At 48.0% G+C, this 25,770-nt stretch overlaps 1 protein-coding gene across 2 annotated transcripts; it reads right to left on the bottom strand.

The window, feature by feature from the left end:
- Positions 1-403: 403 nt before the first annotated feature.
- LOC119977558 (G-protein coupled receptor 183-like) lies at positions 404-17,963 on the bottom strand. Of its 2 annotated transcripts, none has more exons than XM_038818635.1 (2): positions 17,825-17,963; positions 404-1,616 (listed from the first exon to the last, which is right to left on the bottom strand). In XM_038818635.1, exon 2 carries the CDS (start codon positions 1,584-1,586, stop codon positions 525-527), a length of 1,062 nt encoding a protein of 353 aa, XP_038674563.1. In that variant the 5' UTR covers positions 1,587-1,616; positions 17,825-17,963; the 3' UTR covers positions 404-524. The 2 variants fall into 2 exon arrangements, with proteins under 2 accessions (XP_038674563.1, XP_038674562.1); XM_038818634.1 differs by lacking the exon at positions 17,825-17,963 and adding an exon at positions 16,940-17,015.
- Positions 17,964-25,770: the final 7,807 nt, after the last annotated feature.

Genomic DNA, 25,770 nt, shown 5'->3' on the forward strand with positions numbered 1-25,770 from the left:
GATGGATGAATATTGGTCAGGACACAGGTCTTCAGTTCTTCTTCGAAAAAATGGCATGGTATTTTTTTAATGTCCACCTGAGAGAGAGGGTGGGGCCTGGGTTTTTAATGTCCTGTCTCTACGCTGGGAACTCCCACGGCTCTCCCTCAGTGCTACATTGGGACTGTCCGCCTAGATTTTCCAAGTTTTTGGAGTGGGCCTTGGACCCAGGACGTTCTGACTCAGGAGGTAAGAGTGCAACTGGCTGTGCCACTTAAAGGACTGTTCCCAGTTTCCTGCTCAAAATATTAGGAGGTTGGGTGAAATTGATGGAACAATAAGATGCTCTAAATTAGGTTTGCACATTTTACAAGGGTGAATGGTGAGAAAGAACAAAATCATATCAGGTACCAACACCAATCCATGTCTTGTGATACTTCAGCTTTAATATGACAAAGGATTGCTACCGAGCTAGCAATAAACTAAATGAGTATTTGTCACCTTTGCTCAAGGGTTTTGGTGAAAAACCAATTGATTGGCCGATGTCAATTCATTGATCCAGAGCCTGATCCTTGGAGTTGACTCAAGGTGGCAGGAGTGCTGTTGTTCTCCGAGTTGCTCTTCAAGGAGACAGCCAATGTGAAATGGCGCCTTATTATACCCAGAACCTTTCTTTTGTAACCCTTGAACGCAAAGAAGTAGATGAGTGGATCAATGCAGCAGTTGAGGTTCATGAAGCAGACAGAGACTTGCAGACTGACCTTAAAGACCTGTTGTTGCCAGCAGCTCTGTTGGGAGATGAGTTTGCGGACCATGTACTGCATGATGGTGATGTGATATGGAGTGAAACATATCAGGAATGCCAGAAGGACCAGCAGAATGACGTTGATGGCCTTTTTGTTCCTGCCCAGCTTTTCGGTTAACGGGTTCTCCTTTGCCGTCTTGCAGAGCTTCACGTTGACCCGCGAGTAGCAGAAGAGGATCACCGTGACCGGGAGACAATATCCCAAACAGCAAGCGCCGAGGAGTAGTTTGGGCAAGTTGGCATTTGTCTCAAAGTTTGGGTATTCCATGCAAGTCACCAAGCCGTTATTGTTCTTGGTCATTGTCACAAAGAGCAAGGGCGCTGTCTGAATGAAGACAAAGACCCAAACTGCACCACAGATATATCGAACGTTTTGTACTTTCCGAAACTTGGCGAATCGAAGAGGGTGCACCACCGCAATGTAGCGGTCGACACTCAGGCACGTCATGAACTGAATGCTGACGTAAGTGTTTATGTAGAAAATGACGGCAGAAATTCTGCACAGCATTTCCCCTAATGGCCAGTCAAATCCGCGGATGGTGTAGACTATACGAGCCGGCAGAGCAGCTGTGAAGAGGGTGTCGGAGACGGCCAGGTGGATTAAATATAGCGTGGTCGAATTGATCTTTCGCTGTTTTTGGAGAGTAATGTGCAGCGCTAAAATGTTTCCCAATAAACCAACAATGAGAATAATGATGTAGAAGAGAGAAAACATGACCTTAGCCACCTCATGGTGCATGTACACATCGCAGGTTATATTTGTGGAATTATTCATGCTGAGATAAGAAGCGGCAGAGACCATTTAACTCTGGATTTGATGCTGCTCCTCCTTCTGTTAAAAAACAAAGAAAATAAACATGAGTTCAGTACCTCCCCAGTAATGAGCAAACAATGATTTGAGAACAATAGGGAGTCTTACAACACCGGGTTAAAGTCCAACAGGTTTATTTGGAATTACCAGCTTTCGGAGCGTAGCTTTTTCAACAAGAGAATGAAGATGTAGGTTACACAAACACAGCATATATAGACAAAGCCAATGATGCAAGATGATACTTTGAATGTGAGTCTTTGCAGGTAATTTAGTCTTTACAGGTCCAGACAGTGCGACTGGATAGAGGGATAATCACAGGCTAAAGAGGTATGAATTCTCTCAAGCCAGGACAGTTGGTAGGATTTTGCAAGCCCAGGCGAGATGGTGAGGGGTTAAATGTACTGAGACTTGCAATACAATGCATTTTTTTTAATGTAGTGAGAAAATAATCCAAGATCCTGGTTGAGGCCGTACTCGTGCGTGCAGAACTTGGCTGCTCAGTGATTCTGTGTTGACGTGCGTACTGAAGGCCGCCTTGGAGAACTTTTACCCAATGATCAGAGGCTGAATGCCCTTGACTGCTGAAGTGTTACCCGACTTGGAGGGAACACTCCTGCCTGCCTTGAGACAATTCACACCTCTTTAACCTATGATCATCCCTCTCTCCAGTCGCACCGTCTGGACCTGCAAAGACTTAATTACCTGCAAAGACTCGCATTCAAAGTATCATCTTGCATCATTGGCTTTGTCCATATATGCTGTTATTGTGTAACCCCCCTCTTCACTCACCTGACGAAGGAGCGATGCTCCGAAAGCTAGTGATTCCAAACAAACCTGTTGGACTTGCAACTTTTTACTGCGTCCACCCCAGTCGAACACCGGCATCTCCACCTCACGATCTGAGAAGGTTAATTTTTAGGACACAGAACACAGCTCGATAGGGGCAGGGAGATGGAAAGGGCGCAGGGAGGAAGGATTTTGGTTGATGTGGAGAGAGTGGAGAAGCTGGGAGTGTTCTCCTTTGGGCAGAGAAGGTTAAAGGGAGATTTAATGGAGGTGTTCAAAACGATGCAGATTTTTGACAGAGTAAATAAAGATAAAATGTCTCTGCTGGCAAGGGGCTAACCAGTGGGTCACAGATTATTTTTCGGAAATATGTTTTTAATGGTTTGCATTTAACTTGTAACAACATTGTATGAAAGAGGTTGAATGACACCAGAAAAGGAAACAAATTGCCCCAAGAAAACCATACAGAATAAAACAGAACGAAAACTGCGAGACACAGTGATCCCATCTAGATACAAAGAACAAGATCTATACAGCACAGGAACAGGCCCTTCGGCCCTCCAAGATTGTACCAATCATGATACCAATCTCTGCTAAACCCCTTAGCACTTCCTAGTACCGTATCCCTCGATACCCATCTTATCCATGTATTTGCCGAGATGCCTTTTGAACGCCGTTAATGTATCTGCTTCCACAACCTCACCCGGCAACGCGTTCTGGGCACTCACCACCCTCTGCGTAAAAAACCTGCCTCGCACATCTCCTCTAAACTTTGCCCCATGGACCTTAAACCTATGCCCCCCAGTGACTGATCCCTTGTAGCCACCTAAGATGGACACTGGGCTACAAAATGGAGAACTGCTAAGGCTGCAGGGAGAAAACAGTCTTAGCAAGGACAAGCAGTTTGCAGAAGGCTAATTAGCATTCTGCACATACAGAAACCAGTTTATGGCCAGGTGCAAAATCTCAGCTAAAAGTGTAAATGGCAACAACGATTTACATAGTAATGAGGTGATCTAGATCCAGGCCCACAGAATAGAAACATTTAGGTTTGAATGGATACTTTGAGTAGACGCCCAGCTGAAACGGCACCATAAGTATCCATCACAAAGCACCATAGAGACCGCCCCACCCATCGAGAAGCGACCCTCAGATTGGGGGGTTTGGAAAATATCGATTGGGAGAAGACCCAATCGATATACAGCAGGTAGAGACCGCCCCGAAGAGGCACGGACTTTGGGGGGACCTATAAAAGTAGACCCCGCACATGGTCCGGTCTGTTGTTGCTCCGGCTCTCTGCTGTCTTCATCGCTTTGCTGATACATCGCATCCTGACTCCAGTTCCATCACCAGCCGTTGAGCCACCAGCCATCGAACTGTAAGTTTCACCACAACGATCGCTACGTGAGCCAGACTTGCTAGACCCTGACGACCTTTAACACTCTGAGAGTTGCAGACCAAGAACGGGACGAAGGCCTCGCTCCCTGACCTTGCCTGTTCCTGTTTAGATAAGTATTTTAGTCGTTTAGTTTAGAAGTAACTTAGTCTCTTTAGCATATGCATGTATATTTATTATATTTGTTATAATAAATATCAATCGTTTGAACTTACTAATCGGTGTACAGATTTATTACTTTGAACTTGACCTTGATATACTTGTGAGGTGTCTAAATACGGCACCTGGCGACTCCGAGCATAATTACATACACAGAGCTGTCGTAGTGTTAAGCACACGGCCTTTAAACGGAGGCGTGTCAATAAAACGCGTAATACACTCAAGTAAAACGTGCAACACCCTTCACTCTGGGAAAGAGTGCTTGCCCATCCACTCTATCCTTGCCTCTCACTATCTTTTGGACCTCTATCAGGTCGCCTCTCAACCTCCATCTTTCTAATGAAAACAGTCTGAGTCTAATCAGCCTCTCCACATAGCTAACACCCTCCAGACCAGACAACATCCTGGTAAACATCCTCTGCACCCTTTCCAAAGGCTCCACACCCTTTTGGTAGTGTGGCAACCAGAATAGTGTGCAATATTCCAAGTGTAGCCTTACCAAGGTTCTATACAACTGTAGCATGACTTGCCAGTTTTTATACTTGATGCATTGAGTAACACACTCAGAGTGTGGAACTAATTCAGACAACACTATGGACTGGTATAGGTGGACCTCTTTTAAGAGGTAACCAGTACAGTCGACAAGGGGGAGCCAGTCGATGTGGTATATTTGGACTTTCTGAAGGCGTTTGACAAAGTCCCGCATAAGAGATTATTGTGCAAAGTAAAAGCGCATGGGATTGGGGGAAATGTATTGCGGTGGATAGAAAACTGGTTGGCAGAGAGGAAACAAAGAGTAGGGATTAATGGGTCCTTTTCAAATTGGCAGGCAGTAACCAGTGGGGTACCACAGGGATCGGTGCTGGGACCCCAGGCTCTGTCTAGAGGCTGTTTAGCACAAGGCTAAATCACTGGCTTTGAAAGCAGACCAAGCAAGCCAGCAGCACGGTTCGATTCCCGTAACAGCCTCCCCGAACAGGCGCCGGAATGTGGCGACTAGGGGCTTTTCACAGTAATTTCATTTGAAGCCTACTTGTGACAATAAGCAATTTTCATTTCATTTCAGTTATTAATGATTTGGATGAGGGAACAAAATGTAACATCACAAAGTTTGCAGATGATACCAAATTAGGTGGGAGGGTGAATTGTGACGAGGATGCACAGATCCTACAGCAAGATCTGGACAGGTTGGGTGAGTGGGCAAATGGCAGATGCAGCATAATTTGGATTAGTGTGAGGTTATTCATTTTGGAAGCAAAAACAGGAAGGCAGATTACTACCTGAATGGTTGTAAATTGGGAGAGGGGAGTGTGCAGTGGGACCTGGGTGTCCTTGTGCACCAGTCGCTGAAGGTAAGCATGCAGCTGCAGCAGGCGATAAAGAAGGCTAATGGTATGTTGGCCTTCATTGCAAAAGGTTTCGAGTGTAGAAGCAGGGATGTGTTGCTGCAATTGTACAGTGACTTGGTGAGGCCACACCTGGAGTATTGTGGGCAGTTTTGGTCTCCTTCTCTGAGGAAGGATGTTCTTGCTCTCGAGGGAGTGCAGCGAAGGTTTACCAGGCTGATTCCAGGGATGGTGGGACTGTCATATGAGGAGAGATTGACTAGGTTGGGATTGTTCTCGCTGGAGTTCAGAAGAATGAGGAGGGATCTCAAAGAGACTTATAAAATTCTAACAGGACTAGACAGGGTAGGTGCAGGGAAGATGTTACCAATGATGGGTGTGTCCAGAACCAGAAGTCACAGCCTGAGGATTCAGGGTAAACCATTTCAGACAGAGATGAGGAGACACTTCTTCACACTAAGAGTGGTGAGCCTGTGGAATTCATTACCAGAGGAAGTAGTTGATGCTAAAACTTTGAATATATTCAAGAGGCGGGTGGATATAGAACTTGGGGAGAATGGGATCAAAGGCTATGGGGAGAAAGCAGGATTAGGCTATTGAGTTGGATGATCAGCCATGATCGTGATGAATGGCGGAGCAGGCTCGAAAGGCCAAAAGGCCTCCTCCTGCTCCTATCTTCTATGTATCTATGTCTCAATGTTCACTATGACCCCGATCTACAAGAACCATAAATTCACCCCGGCGACATTGGACGCCTCTTTTAAAAGGTGGAGACAGGACGAGGGGACCTATAGATAGTTGGCAGGATAGAGACCCTGGGGGAAGTGATAGACAAACAACAGCTGGGTAACATATATACAAATTTGAGGCCTGTTGGCCTTAGGCCCTTAGTAGCTGGTTTTCCAGACCCTCTGTTCCACTACTTACATGTGGCCCTGTGGTGTTAGAAAATGGGAGATATTTATACGGTGGGGTGAGGGAATGAAAGATGACTCATAGCCACAGAAACCAAGAGAAGAGAGTGCTAATGGCAGTCCCCAGAGAGAATAAAAGGTGTGAAAGGCCAAACAGAGAGACTAAAATCAGAGGGTAAGCTGTGACAGGTGCAGATGTGGGGGAGGGGGGACATGGGTGGGAGAGAGGGGAGGAAGGAAGCAAAGGGGGAAAAAGGTAAGGAAAGGGGGTATACAATAGGGGGGAGAGGAAATATATATAAAGAAAGATAAAATAGAAATAAATGGTAAAAGACAGTTAAAATGAAATGGAATGGAAACAGATGGGTCGAGGTGGGGTTGAGCTAATCATCTGAAGTTGTTGAATTCGATGTTCAGGCCGGAAGGCTGTAGAGTGCCTAACCGGCAGATGAGATGTTGTTCCTCCAGTTTGCGTTGAGCTTCACTGGAACATTGCAGCAGCAGGCCGAGGACAGACATGTGGGTATGGGAGCAGGGTCCTGTGTTAAAAGACAATTGGGGACCATTCAGGATGGCCACCGTTGATTCCTTTGTTCCAGAGTGATTATTATGGCCACCTCGGGGTCCTCTTTAATGGAGTTCAGGGTTTTAAATGCTCCTAGGCCAGGGGCTCCAGCCAGTGCCGCATCGCGGTGGGTGGATCGGAAGTCCCGTTGGCGATTCCTCTCGGTCTGCCATGTCCTACTCTGCTTCGCTCCTCGTGTCCATTGTCGGTGTTTTTCTCTCCTCACTCTTGTTGTCCTTTCTGCTTATTGGTGGTTTTGAGGGCATTTCCTCAGGTGGTTGTTTGTTTTGGGTGAGGGTGGGGCCGTGGCAAGGGTGGAGCGGGGGGTGAGGGGTGCGGTTAACTTCCAGCTTAAAAACAAGCCAAAGTTAAAGTTTCTAGAGGAGAGCAACCTTTCATGCGACTGTTCAGCACATCACCACCACCGGACGTCAAGGGTCAGAGATTTAAGGAAATTGGCAAATGAGCCAGAGGCGGGGTTGAGAAGAATTTATTTACACGGCGAGTTGTTGTGATCTGGACGGCACTGGGCGGTGGAACCAGGTTCAATAGTAACTTTCAAAGTGGGATTTGGATAAATCAGTCCAGACTCGATGGATCGAATGGCCTCCGTCTGCACTGTAGGGATTTTATGGATTCTATGAAATATGCAAAAGGAGAATAATTTGCAGGGCTATGGGGAAACAGTCGGGGATCAGTGTGACTGGTTTGATAGCTCGTTCAAAGAGATAGCACAGGTGCAATGGGCCGAATGGCCTCCTTCATAATTCTATGATGACTACACTTCAGGCACCCTCATAATTGGTCCAAGTCTCTCAGAAGATATTTAGTCTTCTTACCACCAGCCCACAGAACTGTATATCATCAGGAAATGCAATTTTAGTGCCACAGACCCGACTGCTTATTGTAACAATTAGAAACGGCCGAGAGACAGGTCCCTGTGGAAACTTTATCCCCAGTAAAAAGTTTTCAACTTGCCAATGCCCCATTTCTTCTTTTTGCCCATCTGTTTCAGCAATTGGTCAACTATTTCATGAGCTGTTAATTACGATACCTGCTTACTAAAAATACTCACTGAACCTCTTTACTAAATCTACTTATTCATACTTTAGAATTTACAGACAGGAATCCCGAATGTATCATTGCAGCTTCTCAAACCTGCACATCAGGCAAGAGCTACCGGCCGCGTCGCGTCGCGCCCAAATCAAGCGGGACGTTAAGATAGCGGGAGAGGCCGAAATCAGGAACCACGCTGGACGCTGATCTGTTTGCGATCTAACTGGCCCACTCCCCTGGCCGAGATTCGGATCCCACTGCGCCATGTCAAGAAACCAATAATCACCAACTCAGCCGAGGGCACCGGGACCACTGCCCCGGCTCGGGGGGGGGGGGGGGGGGGGGGGGGGGGGGAGGGGGAGGGGGGGGGGGGGGGGCAGAGGGAGCTCAGCCCCCACGGGTCCGCCATGCCACCCCAAATCGTGTATGCCCATTACGGGGCCTGCTCTAGCTGCTGCCTGTCCGTCCCACCGAACACCCCCCAGGTCAGAACCTCGTCCGTCATTGTATGGTGATGGTCACTTTAACCCCGCTGACCATGGCGGCCTCTGGCCGCACAGCTGAAGGCCATCGCTAACGCGGACTTGGCAATTCTAGCAAAGTGAGCAGCTCACAGCCCCCAAGTGGATCCCCGTGGGTACACATGCTATGGTGCAAGCGGCTGTTACTGTCTAGCATCCCAATCAGGCTGTGGGGACATATACACCTGTCCTGAACTCCGGAGTAAATCAACAGCATAGAGGCAGCGGCCAACATTGGAACATCCAAGAGCTAGGCCTCAGGATTGGGGACATCGCCGCGACCAGAAGGTGGAGCGAGCCGGGAACCAGCGTCCGGTCCAGGTCACGTTTCCAGCGGGTATCTGGGGTACAGGGTCTGGGGTCCTGTGCCCAGGGGTCACTGCTGTGGCTGGCGAGCGTGTGCAAGAATATTGGATGACACCCTGAGGGATGGCAGGGATGTGGGAGTGGGGGACTCTTAGGGGATCTGAGGGTACCGAGGCGGAACCCATAGCTGTCAGTCGGTCTCACACTCTCTCCGGTTCCTCGTGTATTACATTATGGATGGGTACCTTGGACCCTGTGAAAGCTGCCCTCGTGGTGCTGCTGGCAGGCCAGGCGGCCAGACGCTGGAGAAGGTGGCGGGCAGCAGCGGTGTCGACAGATACTCGAGGTGATAGCCCATGTGCAGGGCCCCGCTCCACACTCTGAGGACCTGGCCGTCGATCCGGCCAGAGAGGGACCCAGAGGGGGGGACCGGTGATGGCCCAAGGTGTACAGGCGTCGCTAATCATTCGACTAGCAGGAAGCGGTCTGGGGGGGATCGTTAAGCTTCTTGCGGCATTGGGTGGCAGTCCTCCTAGTAACACTCCCCGAGCTGACGGCCGCTGGCACTGCCTCCCAGGTGGCACTGGGAGCCCTGTGGCTGACCCTCGGGGGAACGGGGCAGCCTGTCTGGCCTCGACCGCGTCTATGAATCTGGTCAGGTCGGCATCCCCGAATCGTGGAGCTGGTGTGCGCGGTGGCGTGGCTGCGAGCTGTGTGGGGTTTGCTCCACGGGATCGGTGTAAGTGCTTCTCCCCCTGGTTAGCAGGGGAGCTGCTGGGCCCATCAGTTCTGTTTGATTCAGGGATTCAATAAGGATGATTAAAAATGTGCATTTGTGATCCGATTCTGGGACTCAGTTCTATCCCAGAGCACGGACTTCATTCTCAACCTGTCACATTCTCTGGAAAGATAAAATATTCCCGAATTAAATAACTTTAAAATCAGCACTTTGTAAGTCTCTCATTGGCATTTCTGTTCAGTATTTTCTGCTGAATTTGTTCTTGTCAAGTGATTCATTCAATGAACATCAAAGATTTAGAAACTCTCTTGTTAACCTGTAAAAAGAACAATATTCTTGCAAAGAAATTCCCCTTCCACATCCCTTTCCCTTCTCAAACCAGTTTTATATTCACCATCTAGTATCTAGTCTCAGTCTTGACCTAGTTCACATCACTCTTGTATCTGAGGCAAAGATTGTGGTTCATTCCTGAAACATTAAAAAAATGTTTTTTTTCCAATTGAGGGGCAATTTAGCGTGGCCAATCCACCCACCCTGCACATCTTCGGGCTGTGGGCGTGAGACGCACGCAGGCACGGGGAGAATGTGCAAACTCCACACAGACAGTGACCCAGAGCTGGGATCGAACCTGGGACCTCGGCGCCGTGAGGCAGCAGTGCTAACCACTGTTCCACCGTGCCGCTCTCACTTCAGAGACTTGAGCACATCATCCAGGCTGACAGTCCCATTGCCAGTCCTGAGGGAGTGCCGCAGTGTTAGAGGTGCCATCATTCAGATGAGTTGTTATAACGAGGTTCCATCTGCCCTCAGGTGGGTGTGAGAAAGCCCATGGCGATGGCATACCCATGCATCTTTGTCCTTGTCCTCTGTGGTGGTAGTGGTCAGGAGTTTGGAAGATGCTGTCGAAGGAGCCTTGGTGAGTTCTTGCAGTGCATCTTGTAGATGGTGCACACGGCTGCCGCTGTGCATCAGTGATGGAGGGTCTGCACCAACCCTCTGAAAGAGCACCCCATCTAGGACCACACCCCAGCCTAACCCCTGAACCCAGTAACCCCACCTAACCTTTTGGACACTAAGCGACAATTGATCATGGTCAATCCTCCTGACCTGCCCGTCTTTAGACTGTGGGAGGAAACCGGAGCACCCGGAGGAAACCCACGCAGACACGGGGAGAACGTGCAGACTCCACACAGTCACCCAAGGTTGGAATTGAACCCGGGACGCTGGCGCTGTGAGGCAGCAATGCTAACCACTGTGCCATCGTGCCACCCCATTTTATTCAACAAAAATTACTTCATTGTTTGTAAAGCCGTTTGATTGGCCAATGGTCATGAAAGACAAGATATAAATGCCAATCTTTGTTTGTCGCATTGTCAGTACCCTTGCTGCTTCCTGTCAGCCCCCCATATTGCTATTACCCACAGTCTGAAACCGGGCCTCCTCAACATATGATTTAGGAGCAGAAGAAGGCCGTTCGGCCCTTCAAGTCTGTTCCGCCATTCGATGAGATCATGACTGAGTGAATTGTGGTCTCAACTACATCTTGCTGTCTGCTCTCCCCCTCCCCCCCCCCCCCCAACCCCCTGTCCCTATAACCCTGGACGCCCTTGTCTATCAGAAGGCTGTTTAACTCAGCCATGAATATATTCCCAAGTGCAGAGCTGATTAAAGTTGTTCTTTAAGGCCACCTGCAGTCTCCCCAGGTCAGCAGGCTTCCACCCACCAATCATGCTGCAGCTACTAGAGTATGTGGCACCGTGTTAGACAAAGACACACAGAAGACAGGTATTAATGGAACGTACCAGCCTACAATAGTTGACCTTTGTATGCAAAATGGCATGGTTTGATTCAGAGTGTTTATTTTGTGTTTGGGGCCAAGTGGACTCTGTGATGGTCAATGACAGAGGGAAGGGAAGCTGGGGGACTGTCAACAAGTGGGGAATTGGAGCTGGGCTTCCTGCTATCGCACTCAGGTGGTCTGTGCACCGACAATGCGGCCAGAAAGGGGTAATGCAAGATGTCTCCTCGCTTCCTCTTCCTCCTCGGTCTCCGGCTCCTCGGTTGCTTGCTGTGCAGTTGCCTCCTCAGTTTGTTGAGGGTGCGCAGCCTATGGTAGACCACCATAATTCTGACACCCATTCTGCTGAGGGCTGTGGGACTCCTGCCGAGTGATCCAGGCAGGGAAAGCCTCGTTTCCACGCTCCCAACATTCCGCTCTCGCACATTCCGTGTGGCAGTCTGCTTTCTGCAGCATGCAGACTGTGCAGACTGGAGTCACCAGCTAAGCCGGCAGTGGCTATCTCTCATCACTCAATAGCTACCCTTCCGTTTGCTGCGGTGCCTCAGAAGCACCTGCTCGGTGGGAGTATCGTGACCACGGCCAGGTTACCAGGGAGGGGCAAACATTCTAAACTGCCCGTGGTCACACACCGGCTGGACGCCCTGAAAGTGAAATGCTGTCAATGAACGATTCCCTGTGCCACGGGGAAAGCAGGAAGCTTGGCAAAGCTGTGTCCGCACTCTGCGTGATGCTCTCCGGGAAGAGGGAACAAAATGAGTTTGTGTCCTTTCACAAATCACTCCAGCTCCAGCCTGGAGCAAGGCCAGTTCATAGCCACTGAAACCCCCTCAGTTACTGGCAATGCTGTTTTCCCAATTCTGAGGTTGGTGTTTTGGCTGCAGCAAGTGACAGGTTTCAGTCCGATGTACTCAGTAAAGAACCGACATCAGGCGCACTGTCCCTCCCTGAGTTTCAGGTAGAATTGCTCCCCGACCATGCGGGACTGAATAGGCCTCCTGCTGAGAATTCCTCTGCCCGCTCCTTTCCCCTCCCTCTTCCAGCAGCTTGTGCTGTTCTGCAAAGCCTGGGTTCTTTTTCCCAGTTATTCCAAGAGGAACATCCTTAGTGCGCCCATGCCTGGGAAGACTGACCCGGGCAGAAACATTGAAGTGAAGGCCAAGGGCGGAATTCTCCCCCCACATTTCTCAGTGTGGTCTCGGGTCGGAAGCGAGGTGCGATTCCCGCTGGGTGGTCGGGCGCGATCCAGATTGCAATCTACCTGCGCAAGACATTTTTTTAGTAGGGGGGCACGTTTTGCACCAGCACAGAGAGGGAAAGCCTGGCTTCAGAGATCAGGGTGACTTTTATACAGGGCGCCCCGATCACAAAGTGTCAGTAAAGGTCGACCCCACCCCTCCCACATTGCCAGCACCGGGGCTTCAGTGCCCTGGTCCCACCACCAGCCTGGCCAAAATCAGCCCCCTCTACCCATCCCTACCCCCATCCCAAGGATCACTGGCGTCGTGGCCTTCCCAGTGGATCTCCTTCAGACGTACCCCTCTCCGCTTGCATCAACCCCCCCCCAGTCGCTAATACCTCTGACCTCACGCCCAGGTGAGCGTCACTAAAGGCCCTCCCTTTCCAGCTGCACCTCCTTTCCAGCCCTGCTCCCCTCCAGCCTGACCCCTTGGCAAGTGTCAGGTTGGCACTGCTAGGGCGCAGTGCAATAGCCCTCCTGTCCTGCCACGTTCTCAACCATCCAGGGGAACCAATGTCCTCAGAGCCCCCCCCCCCCCCAGTGGTGGGGAGCAGTTGTGATTCCCGCTGGTTTTGCAGCTAGGGGGCGACTACAGTGGGACATAGTGGGGTTTCCGCCAGGCACAATGCGGCTGGCCAATCACCTCTCAAGTTTTTCAGCCCCTGCCACACAGGGCATTGGTGAGACCACATCTAGAGCACTGTGTGCAGTTATGGTCTCCTTATTTCAGAAAGGATATAATACGAGAAGCCCTTCAGCGAAGGTTCATTCGGCTGATAACTGTGATGGTCGGGTTATGTGATGAGGAAAGGTTGAACAAGCCGGGCCTGTATTCATTGGGCTTAAGAAGAATGAGAGGGGAGCTGACAGGGTGGGTGCATTGAGGATGTCTCTTCTTGTGGGGCAATCTGGGACAAGGGCTCACAATTTTACAAAAAGGGCTCCCCCATTTAAGATGGAGGAGACGAGGAGGAATTTCTTCTCTGAGAGGGTCGTAGTCATTGGAATTCTCTTCCAGAGAGAGCAGCGGAGGCTGAATCATGAGTACTTTTAAAGGAGAGTTAGGCAGAGTTTTGATGATAAAGGTTATGGGGGACAGAGAGGAAAGTGGGGTTAAGGTCACAATCAGGTCAGCCATGATCTTACTGAATGGTGGAGCAGGCGCGAGGGCCCAGAATGGCCTCCTCCTGCTCCATATGTTTGTGTGTCCACTCTACGCCCTGTGGAATTTAACAATTTTAAACAATTCTGGAAAGCCTAGAACAGTTCGAGAGTTGTGGTAACTGCCAGTTGCAATCAATCAGCAACCAGTCTGACATTATAGCAATGGTGGAAGGGCTCACCCTTCTGCCGTGTGTGTGATTCAGAGAGTGTGAACGCTGAGTTCCAAAATGGCATCACATTGTCGTTAATCACTGACCTAGGGACTGAATATTCCAGCACACGCTCACTGCCCGCACGCTCACATCCTCAGAAATATGACACCCAGTGCCTCTCGGACTAGAACAATGCACAAGCCATGGACCCCAGTCATGGTAACCAAAAACCGGGCAGCAGCGATCCAGATTTCATGCCAGTTGCCTTTCTTTTGTTTTCTTAATTTTAACGTTGCTTGCGAGCTATTTGATGATAAATAATATGTCATCGAATATTAGCAACTTGGATCGATTTGGCACCTTTCGTGTAGCACCCCAAGTGCTCCATCGGTAAATTGTACAGCAAATTATGGTCTGGATCTACCAAGGAGCAGCAAGCATCAGAATGGCAATATCACTGGAACTTTCTCCCAATCACACACAGTTCCACATTTCCTGCCGTGTCTTTCAAGCCAGCTTCTCCAGAAATGTGGAGGGCAGTGTTGCTCAGGGAACGTCATCACAGTGGAGTCAGTTGTGGGAAAGACAGGACCCATCCCCTGCCGTATGGTAAGTTTGAATATTCAGTGTGGTAGCCGGGTGAGGTGCCGGCCAGGTGAAGTGCCGGCCAGGTGAGGTGCCAGCCAGGTGAGGTGGTGACCAGGTGAAGTGTCGGCCGGGTTAGGTGCCAGCCAGGTGATGTGGTGACCAGGTAGGTGCCGGCCAGGTGAGGTGACAGCCAGGTGAGGTGGTGACCAGGTGAGGTGCCGGCCAGGTAAGGTGCCAGCCAGGTGAGGTGGTGACCAGATGAGGTGTCAGCCGGGTGAGGTGTCAGCCAGGTGAGGTGGTGACCAGGTGAGGTGCTGGCCAGGTGATGTGCTGGCCAGGTGAGGTGTCGGCCGGGAGAGTTGCTGGCCAGGTGAGGTGCTGGCCAGGTGAGGTGCTGGCCAGGTGAGGTGCTGGCCAGGTGAGGTGCTGGCCAGATGAGGTGGTGACCGGATGAGGTGCCAGCCAGGTGAGGTGGTGACCGGATGAGGTGCCGGCCAGGTGAGGTGCCGGCCAGGTGAGGTGCTGGCCAGGTGAGGTACCGGCCAGGTGAGGTGGTGACCGGGTGAGGTGCCAGCCAGGTGAGGTGCTGGCCAGGTGAAGTGGTGACTGGGTGAGGGGCTGGCCAAGTGAGGTGACAGCCAGGTGAGTTGCTGGCCAGGTGAGGTGCTGGCCAGGTGAGGTGCTGGCCAGGTGAGGTGGTGACCGGGTGAGTTGCTGGCCAGGTGAGGTGACAGCCAGGTGAGTTGCTGGCCAGGTGAGGTGATGGCCAGGTGAGGTGCCAGCCAGGTGAGGTGCGGTTGTGACCAGGTGAGGTCCCAACCAGGTAAGACCGGGTGAGGTGGTGGGTGGGTGAATGGGCAGGCTGGGTAATTGTGTGAGGTGGCAGTCAAGTTGGGGTCTAGTCAGCGTCGGATTGGGGGAGCGGGATACTTGTGGTGAGGTTAGTCAGGTCTGGTCTGTGAGTGGTCGGGTGGTTGGAGTTAGCCTAGTCATGGTGGGTAGTGGAGAAGTCGAAAGGGTGGTCAGAGTGAGTGTTTGAGGGTCACCTGTGGAGTTAGACTAGGTTTTAATCTGCCTAACATTTCCTGGGTTACTATCCAGGTAAGTCCATCGTAACTGCCCAAAATCTCCGACTATAACTCAATTGGAAGCATTTCTGAAGGGTTCTGGGGAGTTGGGAAATTTCTCATCGGATATTCAATCTTCCCGGGTAATTCCCATGGAGTTCCACACGGCAATACATCCACAGGGTGGGACAGGCATCTTTGGTCATATTTCTGGTGTCTGGCAGTTGGAAGGCCGGAAGATTTAAGGTGATGACACGAAGCCACATAGGGAGATAATGGGAAAACCAACCACAAGATTGATCAAAGATGGTTTTAAGAAGTGTCTTAAGGGTGGAAGGACAGGTAGAACATCAAAGAGGTTTAGAGAGGGAATTCCAGAAACTTTCGATCTTGGCTCATTCACCAACGGTGAAGAGATTAAAATTCGGGATGTGCAGGAGGTCAGAATGGGAGACGAGCAGAGATCTCAGGGAGGTGTGGCGCTGGAGGAGATTGCAAAGCTAGAGGGGCAGAATGGCATTGAAATGAATTATCCCTGCCACCTAACCCCAACCTCATCTCAAGACCATTGCTACTCTTGATGCAGAATAGATAAATATGAGTCTGCTTCTACACACGTAACCCAAAATAGGACACCAAGGTTAGAACCTATGATGTAACGGACACAATTATCACCATAGTTTCAGCTGTCTTTTAGGTCCACTGATTGGAGAAGTTTGTGATTTATGTAGACAAAATGTACACCAACAAGAGCACCCTGAATTTAACATCTTTAACAGTGTAAAACATTCGAAGGGAATTCACAGCATTGGGGCAGATGGTCAAAGTTTGGTCAAGGAGTGGGTTTCAAGGAGTGTCTCAAATGAAGTTACAGAGGCAGAGAGGAAATCCCAGAGTTTAGCACCCAGGCCGCTGGAATTGGAGCAGGGCAGGAATCCGGGAGTGTTGTGGGGCTGGAGGAGATTATAGGGATAGCGAGAAAGGCAAGGCCATTTGGAAACAGAGGTGAGAATTTAAAAATCCATGCAATTAAACCTCTGTGGTTCATTATAGGGAGTTTGGGCGTGTTTTTGATGCAAAATCTCTCAACGACATTTCTGATTAGAATCAATATTTTTTCAAGGTTATCTAAAATAATCCATCTGTTGACCCGATGGAGAATTCCTCATACCACAAATCATTTTCCAATTCCAATCTGCAGTTACTGAATCACGAGACCATGATCGTGACTACGTTTCCCGCGCAAAATAAATATTTCCATGAAAATTAGCCACTGTATTAATTGGGAGGGGGTCTGTGAAGCCAATTATGTTTCGCCTTTCCTCTCCTCGAATCACACAAATAATCCACAATAATTATGTCAGAACTTCTAGCATTGCACTTAACTTTGCTCATCCACCCACCACATTCCATCTGCATCCACATACACCCACCCCTCCCCCTCCCCCCCCCCCCCTCCCGTTAATGTCAAATGTTAGTACATGATGGAGAAATAATACAGCAGCTTGCCTTTTACCTACAGCAAGTTAGTTCTGCAAAAGGCTCACCAAGTTTAGAAACTCCTTATAATGTCCCCACAGCAACTGCTCCAGTGTGTCCATTCATACTCTTTTGGAGGCTGCGCCAATAACCATCACTTGTCTTGAATAAGGCAATTAGCTTGACAATGTAATTTCCAAAGCAGGCACTTGCTGATACATCGGCACCACTACCCACTCAACCCATATTCACATCCACCCACCCACACCCACCCTGCTAACCGCCGAGACCTAAACCACCTGTGCCTACACAGTCTTTACACATTTACTGCCGATTCTATAACCTGGAACTTACACTCACTGAGTTCAGAACAGAGCAATCATTTAAAGACATGTTCAGTCTGATAAGTGGATAGAATTCCATGGAATTTGCAGTACAAAAGCGGGCCATTTGGCCCAACTGGTCCATGCTGCTGTCTCTGTTCCACGCCAGCCTCCTTCCGCCCTCTCTTCAACTCTTCAACCGAGCAGCTTATCCTTCTATTCCATTTGCCCCACATCTGTTTTTCCAGCCTTTAAATGCATTTACATTATTCACCTCAACCTTTGCCAGCGGCAGCGAGTTCCACATTCTGGGCAACAGATATTTCTCCTGGATTCCCAGTTGGATTTATCAGGGAATCTCTCGTCCTAAATTGATGGTCCCTAGTTTTGGTCTCCCCTCCACCCCCTCCCCCATCCGCCCTCCCCCCTAGCCTTCTCTTTTCTCGAGATGAGAAACCCAGCCGGTTCAACCTTTCCTGATAGTCACACCTTCCAATATCGGGTATCACCCTTGTGGATTTTCTTTGTATCTGAACCGTGCACCGCGGATGATGGCTAATAGAACTGTCTTTTTTTTAAAAGCAACCAATTTAACACTTTTAGCCCTTACTCAACCGCATAAATTCTCACCTTCTGCCCAGATTTCCTCACGCGCCCCTTTGAGCTTCTGAAGCACTGAGAGCCGAATGCTGCCTGTGCTGAAAAGTGAGAGGTGCGTGGCCCAATGCTGAGAGTGCACATGCTTCAAGCGTGTTGCTGTTTCCTTTTAACATCGCAATCAGTTCCATCTCTCTGTGCGGTTAGCTGTCAGTACTACACCAGCACACAACCCAATTGCTGATATTGCTCGTCACAAACATCTCTGCCCCAGAGTTTGCTGCAGAGAAAAAAAAATCATCCTTTGCTCAAAATCTGCATATTCCGTTGCTGAACATTTATCTTTCATTAATCTGACCTTATTTGATTAAATACTAACGTTTCTTGCTATGATTGTGACAACTTTTATGAGCTGTAATTTTCCTGTTACTTCGAAAAGAGTCACACTGAACCAAAATGCCCCTGTAAATAACTACATTTCCTGACTGTCAGAAGCTGTAACTTCAACAACTTGAATTTATACAGCACCTTTAACTGAGAGTAACGACCCAACGGCTTGACCTCGATAGTTGAAGTGAATGGAATTGTACAGTGCTTCTGCAAAGTTAAAATGGCATACAGAATGTTACTATTATCCAACTTCCCCGGGGAGCTATGGAGGCTGGGTCATTGAATACAGGTGGATTGGCCATGCTAAATTGCCCTTTAGTGTCCAACATTTTAGGTTACAGGGCTAGGGTGACGGTGTGGGCCTAGGTAGGGTGCTCGTTCCAAGGGTCGGTGCAGACTCGATGGGCCGAATGGCCTCCTTCTGCACAGTAGGGATTCTATAACGCACTGTAATAATGACCATTTCATTCACTTTCTTTTGAAGTTCGAACTTGAGTGTAAACATGTCCAAATGGAATTCGCTACCCCAGAGTGCGATGGTTGCCGAGGGGAGTGAGTAAATCTAAGGAGAAGTGAGACAGGTTTTTCATTAGTAGGGTTGAAGGGCGATGGAGAACGGGGAGGAAAGCGGAGCTGAGGCCGAGATAGGATCAGCCATGAGCATATTTAATGTCGCCCTGATCCACAACAGCACCAACAAGCTGAGCACGTGAGCGCAGGGAATGATGTAAGTGCGGTCTCGATGGGGCATTCCTGACCGAGGCGATAAGAAACGACAAAGTGCCATTAAATAGTGGGGTCTTTCTCAGCACATCAGGCAACACCCCGCTGAATGCACCGGAAACGGGACTCCGTCTTTGTCCCGTTAAATCGCGCCCGATGTTTCATTTGGGAGGGAATGCGAGATGATGTGATAAAACCTCCCACACGGTGAAACCTACCCCATACGGACAAAAGAAATAGGATAATATCAGAAAACAAAGGTAGCTTTAAGTATTCTATATTTGTATTTGTGGGTATGAGAAACAGGGTGTAGCTTTAAGTAAGTGTAATTTTGTGTCCTTGTGTAAGAAAGGGTTAAAACTTTAATTAGCTTCACGTTAAACAAAGGCCTGCATGACTGTGCGTTTTGGTTTAATTTTAAACTGTGCCTGCATTGTAATTAAGGATCACCACATGAAAACAAACAAGGTTTAAAGAAAGACTAGGCTGTTGCTTAGCAACCAGGGGCCCACAGTGAGAAGCATAAGTACTTGTGGTTCAGTTGGAACCAGGTAACTGAGTCGAAAGCAAGTCTCAAAGAAACCCCGCAGAGAGGCGGAATAATGGAGTAAGGGGTAGAAAGCAAGTGTTGGGAAGTTGGGTGAAATTAAAAAAGAAAGAATTGGATAATAGAAAGAAACTGATAGGGATTTACCTGCGCTGAGGACATTTGAGATGCAGATGAGCCGAGTAGCAGGGTGTAACAGACATTTTGTTAAGTAAAGTGGGGACTAGCAGTCTGGAGACCTAGATCATCGTCATGCCCAGTGGCAAAGCTCTTTCCAAAGAATCAAGCTGCTGTGCAGAAACAGAAGTAGAAGAAGTTGGTTTGTGTCAGGTCCCATAGGTTCTACCCTAAGCTGGAAGATAGGTCCCCAAAAGAAAGCTACAGGTCCTGTGTGGTAATTACTTTCTGGATTTGGCTCATACTGGCAAAACCTATGGGATGTTGTTTTGGGACAGGTGTATTCTCGGAGTTTAGGAAAGTAGATAGATTTAGATTAGGGGGTAATTTAAGCATACTGTCTGAGCAACCATTAGTGGAGTTAATTGTAAATGCTGTTCTTTAGTGTTGCCTTTACTTTTTGTGTCTTTTAAAGTTTATTAAACGTTTTATGATTCGAATAATTTACAACAGGACTGACCCTTTTCCTCACCGGGTTTCATCTCTTGTCTCACATTTTTTCCAAATTGCAAAACTAAACAATTAAGAACCAACATTTCAAGTTTCCCTTCAGGGATTTGAGATGCCCTCGCATTGGACATTGGCGGCGTTCATAACATAAGTCCCAGAAGCTAAAGAACAGATAGTTCTAGAAGCCAGGGGATGAAAAGAGAAGTCCCAGGAAGACTGAAGTCAAAGGGACAAAGAATTGAAATCCGAGCAGGGCACTATTCACTGAAGTTAAATAAAGGGGAAGAGAGAGGCTCCCAGTTAAAGACAGAGCTGTAAGGTACAGATCTGGTGACGTCAGGCGGCGAGAATCCAGACATCTGAAGTGATCCTTCAGGATTACTTGGTTGGTGACCTCTTAACACATCCTGAAAATCACTGGTGTTCTGCTGGCGTGGTTGGGAACCTGAGAGATTGTGTGTAAACTTGAATGCACGTGGAAATTCAAGGCAGAGAAATACTGAAAGGAGAAATTAAAATCCTGGAAGTGGATCTTTGGTGAAGACATCTGTGCGGGAGAAGATCCTGAGACGTGTTTTTCAAGAGTGGAGTTTGGAAATTCTTGTGTGGAAGTTGGAGTTCCATTGAGAGCAGTTGATTCACAGTGTAACAAGATCTGGGAGATTTGATGAGAAATCCACAAAAGTTATATTGGTGGCATCTGCCACTTGGTTTTAGAGTGTTGGGTATCTGACAACATTTCGCCAATGGTTAACATGGACATTGTGCTTATTGAGAACAGGAACATTAGAGCATTCTGTAACTTGTGTTACAAAATCTGTGTGTATCTGTGAAGGTGTAGTGGGAGTGAAGGAATATTGCATTATAATTAATCTTGCCTTGTTGAGGGCAGCACGGTGGTACAGTGGTTAGCACTGCTGCCTCACGGCACTGAGGACTCGGGTTCGAATCCCGGCCCCGGGTCACTGTCCGTGAGGAGTTTGCACATTCACCCCGTGTCTGCGTGGGTCTCACCCCCCACAGCCCAAAGAGATGTGCAGGGTAGGTGGATAGGCCGCGCTAAATTGCCCCTTAATTGGACAAAAATAAATGGGTACTCTAAATTTAAAATAAATAACTGAATAAATAAAAGTTATGGTCCATTGGGCCAAGGTTTCAATCTTGGACCTAATTGTTTAGTCATAACATCAGCTGGAATTGTTACAATCAAAGGCAGGCCATTCGTCCTCTCGAGCCTCTCTGCCATTCAGTAAGGTAATGACAGAACTTTGACATCAACTCCACCTCGCCCCTGAACCCCATTTCCTTTGACTCGTTTACTACCAAACCTCAAGCGAGCTCTGTCTGGAATATATCTATTGAAAGAGTCCTTCCTGTTTATTTCCTTTATTCCCATTTTATTTGACTTTTATTTTATTATGTTTGATCCGTGGGGGGTGCAGTGGCACAGTGGTTAGCACTATTGGCTCACAGCAACAGGGTCCCACATTCAATCCAGCCTTGGGTGACTGTGGAGTTTGCACTTTCTCGCTGTGTGTGCTTGGGTTTCCTCCGGGTGCTTCGGTTTCCTCCCACAGTCCAAAGATGTGCCGGTTAGGCCTAATGGTCACACTAAATTGCCCCTTAGTGTCCAAAAATGTGTAAGTTAAGTGGGGTTATGGGGTTACAATCATAGACAATCATAGAATTTACAGTGCAGAAGGAGGCCATTCGGCCCATCGTGTCTGCACCGGCTCTTGGGAAGAGCACCCTACCCAAGGTCAACACATCCACCCTATCCCCATAACCCAGTAACCCCACCTAACACTAAGGACAATTTTGGGCACTAAGGGCAATTTAGCATGGCCAATCCACCTAACCTGCACATCTTTGGACTGTGGGACGAAACCGGAGCACCCGAAGGAAACCCACGCACAGACAGTGATCCAAGCCAGAATCGAACCTGGGACCCTGGAACTGTGAAGCAATTGTGCTATCCACAGTGCTACCGTGCTGCGTTACGGGGATATGATGGGGGAATGGACCGAGGTAAAATATTTTTTCAGGTTGGTGCAGACTCGGTGGGCTGCATGGCCTCATCCTGTACTGTAGGAATTCTATGATCTATACACAGAAGATGCCTTTGAGCAGAGGACTCAAGTCAGGACATTGTGTCCCTAGGTTTTGTATTTCGGAGAGGAGAAAACAGATTTGTGGCATCGAGTGAACCTTAGGAACCAGTTGTGGAGGAAGTCAGTTCGATTGGCTGGCTGGCAAACTGTGGGTTGTCCAGGGTCAGTGTTCTGCCTGGCAACAGTCGGTGATTAATTCCCGTGTGGTACTTTTTGAGAGAATTTGGCAGACGCTTTTAAACCTTGGGAGTGAAAGGGACAGTCTCGGTTTCTTCATTGCTGAAGTAGAGAACTGCTTTCTTGTTCTAAAACCAGTGAGTGCCTGGCACAGCTTTGTTGTAAACTTGAAACAATCCTGAATCTACAGCAGACAACCTTGCCAAAGAAAACCATCTCAAGCCGAGAAGAAAGAAGAACCGAAAGTAAGTTTGAACTCCAGAAAGACGTTAACTGGAAACCATCCTGGTCCATTGAATCCTTTATTTTTATTAATATTTTCTTTCCCTCTCAATCATCTTTTCCCTCTGTGTTGTTTTTCTGTGATATGTGTGTGTAGAGAGAGGAGGTCGTTAGAAATATGGGGGGGGGGGGGTGTTAGGAAAGGGGTATTGGATAGTCAATTATATTTTTCTGTCCGTTTGATTATAATACTGTACCTAATAAGAGGTTACTCGTGGTAAAGTTACAAACCTGGTGACTGACGATTATTGGGCTCAGCCAAGGACTCCGGGCCAAGTGGGGCTGGAATTGACCGTTGTTGCTAGGTGTTGCTTTTACTTAATTGCTCTGTTTTAATAACCTTTGCTCTAGCATCGTCAGGTATCTTTCTGATACCACCACAAGGTTCAAAGCCAAGTGCTGATCAATAACTCAATACACCAGTTAGTAAGTTTCAAATCAAAACACATTTATTATATACACAGTCAATCACTACGCATGCATAAAATCTACCTACTAGACTATCACTACAACTGAAGGCCTATACTTAGCTTTCAAATGGCCCACCAGGCCAGAGGAACAATGGCCTTTGTGCGGTTCTGAATCTGCTGGCTTCAAGCTGGTATGGAACAGTAGCTAGGAGCATCTATCTCGTAGTGTGCATTGACTGGAGACTTACTTGGTTGGTGCAGCTGCTAGGCAGGTCTGTCCTCGCTGAGAGTCACGGTCAAGAGTTCTTTGAGAGCTGCCAAGAGATCCTGCCTAGAGAGCGAACTGAACTTGGGGATTCTACTTTATAGTCCCCAGGGGTTTCGCGCCCTTGTGGGCGGGCCCCCGGACCTGGTCCCAATTAATTGGACCATGTCCCAATCGATTCTATCGATTTCTCCAATACTGGAGCTGTTCCCTGATCGCAGGGCGGTTCCTATGTGTCCGTTGGCCTTCCTTTGTCCTGGCTCCCACTGGCGCCGGGGAGTCTGTCTTGGTCCCGATCGCTTCAATGTATCTAATTGTACCTGGGGATTGCTCATTAATATGTAGATGGCTATTGGTTTTGGTTCTGTCTGGGTTCTGCAAGTCTTAATACACAGGAAACCTTGCACCTGCTTGTTTTCCTGTGCCTGGCCGATTTTCCCTGTATTCTTTGCGGGCATCCATTTTGGAATCGGGAAGTGGCCACCCCAGGTGGCTACACTGTGCACTAGCCCAGGACGTCCTGACATCATTGACTGAGGCTCTCTGGGGTTGAGAATCCCAAAGATTCATAACTCTCTGAGTGAAAGATGTTCTTTTCTCTTACAATCCCAGTTGATGTTATAACTGGATGGGAAGATCCCAGAATGGATCCCTGGCTCAAAAGAGACTAACTTCTGCTATTTTTTATAACAAGCAGAGGAACAGAGTCACAGGACCGCTAATTCATTTTAACAATAAGAAAAAGGCATTTATTAAACATGAAAACATTGGATTATAATACAATACTTCTTTACTCCCACCTTAGTTGAACAAATCAACAAATATTTTATGATTAATACAGATTACAAAGTATATCTTAAGCTACAACATTCTTAGTAATACAATGTCCCTTCACAGACACAAGGTGGCTGTGGTCAAATACACATTCTAGTCTGAACCTCAAGTGAATGTCTATGGATTTCTCCTCAGAATCTCCCCAAATGATTGTCAAATGAGAGTATTCAAACTTCACTCCCAAAAAACACGCTTTAAATGCTAATGCTTTCCATTAGTGGCTTACATTCCGAAATCCAGTGCAGGTTTTCCAAATGGCACTTTAAACAAAGCTTCTGCTCGTCCTTTAACAGTTAATCCAGTCCAGGATTTACACCAACCCCTTTAGGATTCCTTTTTCTTGACTGCTGTACAAACTGTTTACAATTACTTCAACTCTCGATTCCCACATTGTATTAAAATTGCATCAAACATTTCATTTGCCTGTGAAGTTGGCTGACCCACTTTCAATCTGGTTACTGCAATTGTCTCTTTGGCTTAGAACAATTTGTGTGCTCTTTGAATTCTTCTGATAAATACCTTGATCTCTGTTCTCTTAACTCCAGTTATCTTAGATGTTCTTTCTGTCCCAGTCCCCTGGTTATCTGGACTGTATCTTGTTCCTTAGGAAGCCTGTGTCTTTACAACTTCCTTCTCCTGGTAGAGTTGAGAGAGGTTAACTCCCCAGCGCCCTGTCTCCAACTGTAATATATCCAGCTAAAAACTAAAACCTGAAAGCTTTTTTACCTCACAAGTGCCTCCAGTTGCTAAGCAACAACTTCTACTTCTATTTACGTTTCATGCCGCAGCCCTCTCTAAGCACAATAGAAACACAGTTGGAATTTAACCAAACTCCACACATACAAACGCCTTTGTCCAGCATGAATCTAGTTATAGTTATTACCCTTCCAGGCACAGAAACATTAAATTAAGCCGACTCAGAACTATGTTTACCAATATAAATATAAATCCCTCAAAACTACCTTTGTTTTCCCAACACTCATATCAGTCCTGAACGGTTACCCCCTTAACCTGTGACAATCTAGGCTCTGTTGCTGGGAGAGCAGTATCTACCCTGTCAAGCTCTTTAAGAATTTTACATCTTTCAATGTGAAATACATTTATTTATACATTTCAACATGCATCATTGATGCATTGTGTTCAAAATCATGAGGGTTCTAGATTGAGAGAGTGGAAGAAACTGTTCTTATTGCAGAAGATTCGAGACCAGAGGACACCGTTATAAGCTGACTCGCAAATGAGGCAACATTTGGAAAAATATTTTTTCACAGTGATCTGGAAGGCACTGTCTGAGCATGTGGTGGAGGCAGATTCAGTCATTGCTTTCAAAAAATAATTGGATAATTATGCGAAGAGAAAGCCAATGGGGTGAGACGAAGAAAGTTTTTTTTTTGTTCTTCCATGTGGTCTGGGTGGCCCTCGCTGGGTAGGCCAGCATTTATTGCCCACCCCTAGTTGCCCTTGAGAAGGTGGCGGTGAGCTGGCTTCGTGAACCGCTGCAGTTTCTGCGGCACGGGTACGCTGTTAGGGAGGGAGTCCCGGGGTGTTGCCGCAGCGACAGCGAAGGAACGGCCGATATATTTCCCAGTCAGGGTGGCGAGTGACTTGGCGGG

The sequence above is a fragment of the Scyliorhinus canicula genome, chromosome 14 (genome assembly GCF_902713615.1).
Source record: "Scyliorhinus canicula chromosome 14, sScyCan1.1, whole genome shotgun sequence".
Lineage (NCBI taxonomy): Eukaryota > Metazoa > Chordata > Chondrichthyes > Carcharhiniformes > Scyliorhinidae > Scyliorhinus > Scyliorhinus canicula.

What these genes read in the sequence shown, in the direction of transcription:
- LOC119977558 (XM_038818635.1), bottom strand. Translation starts at nt 1,586, where the DNA reads ATGGTCTCTGCCGCTTCTTATCTCAGCATGAATAATTCCACAAATATA.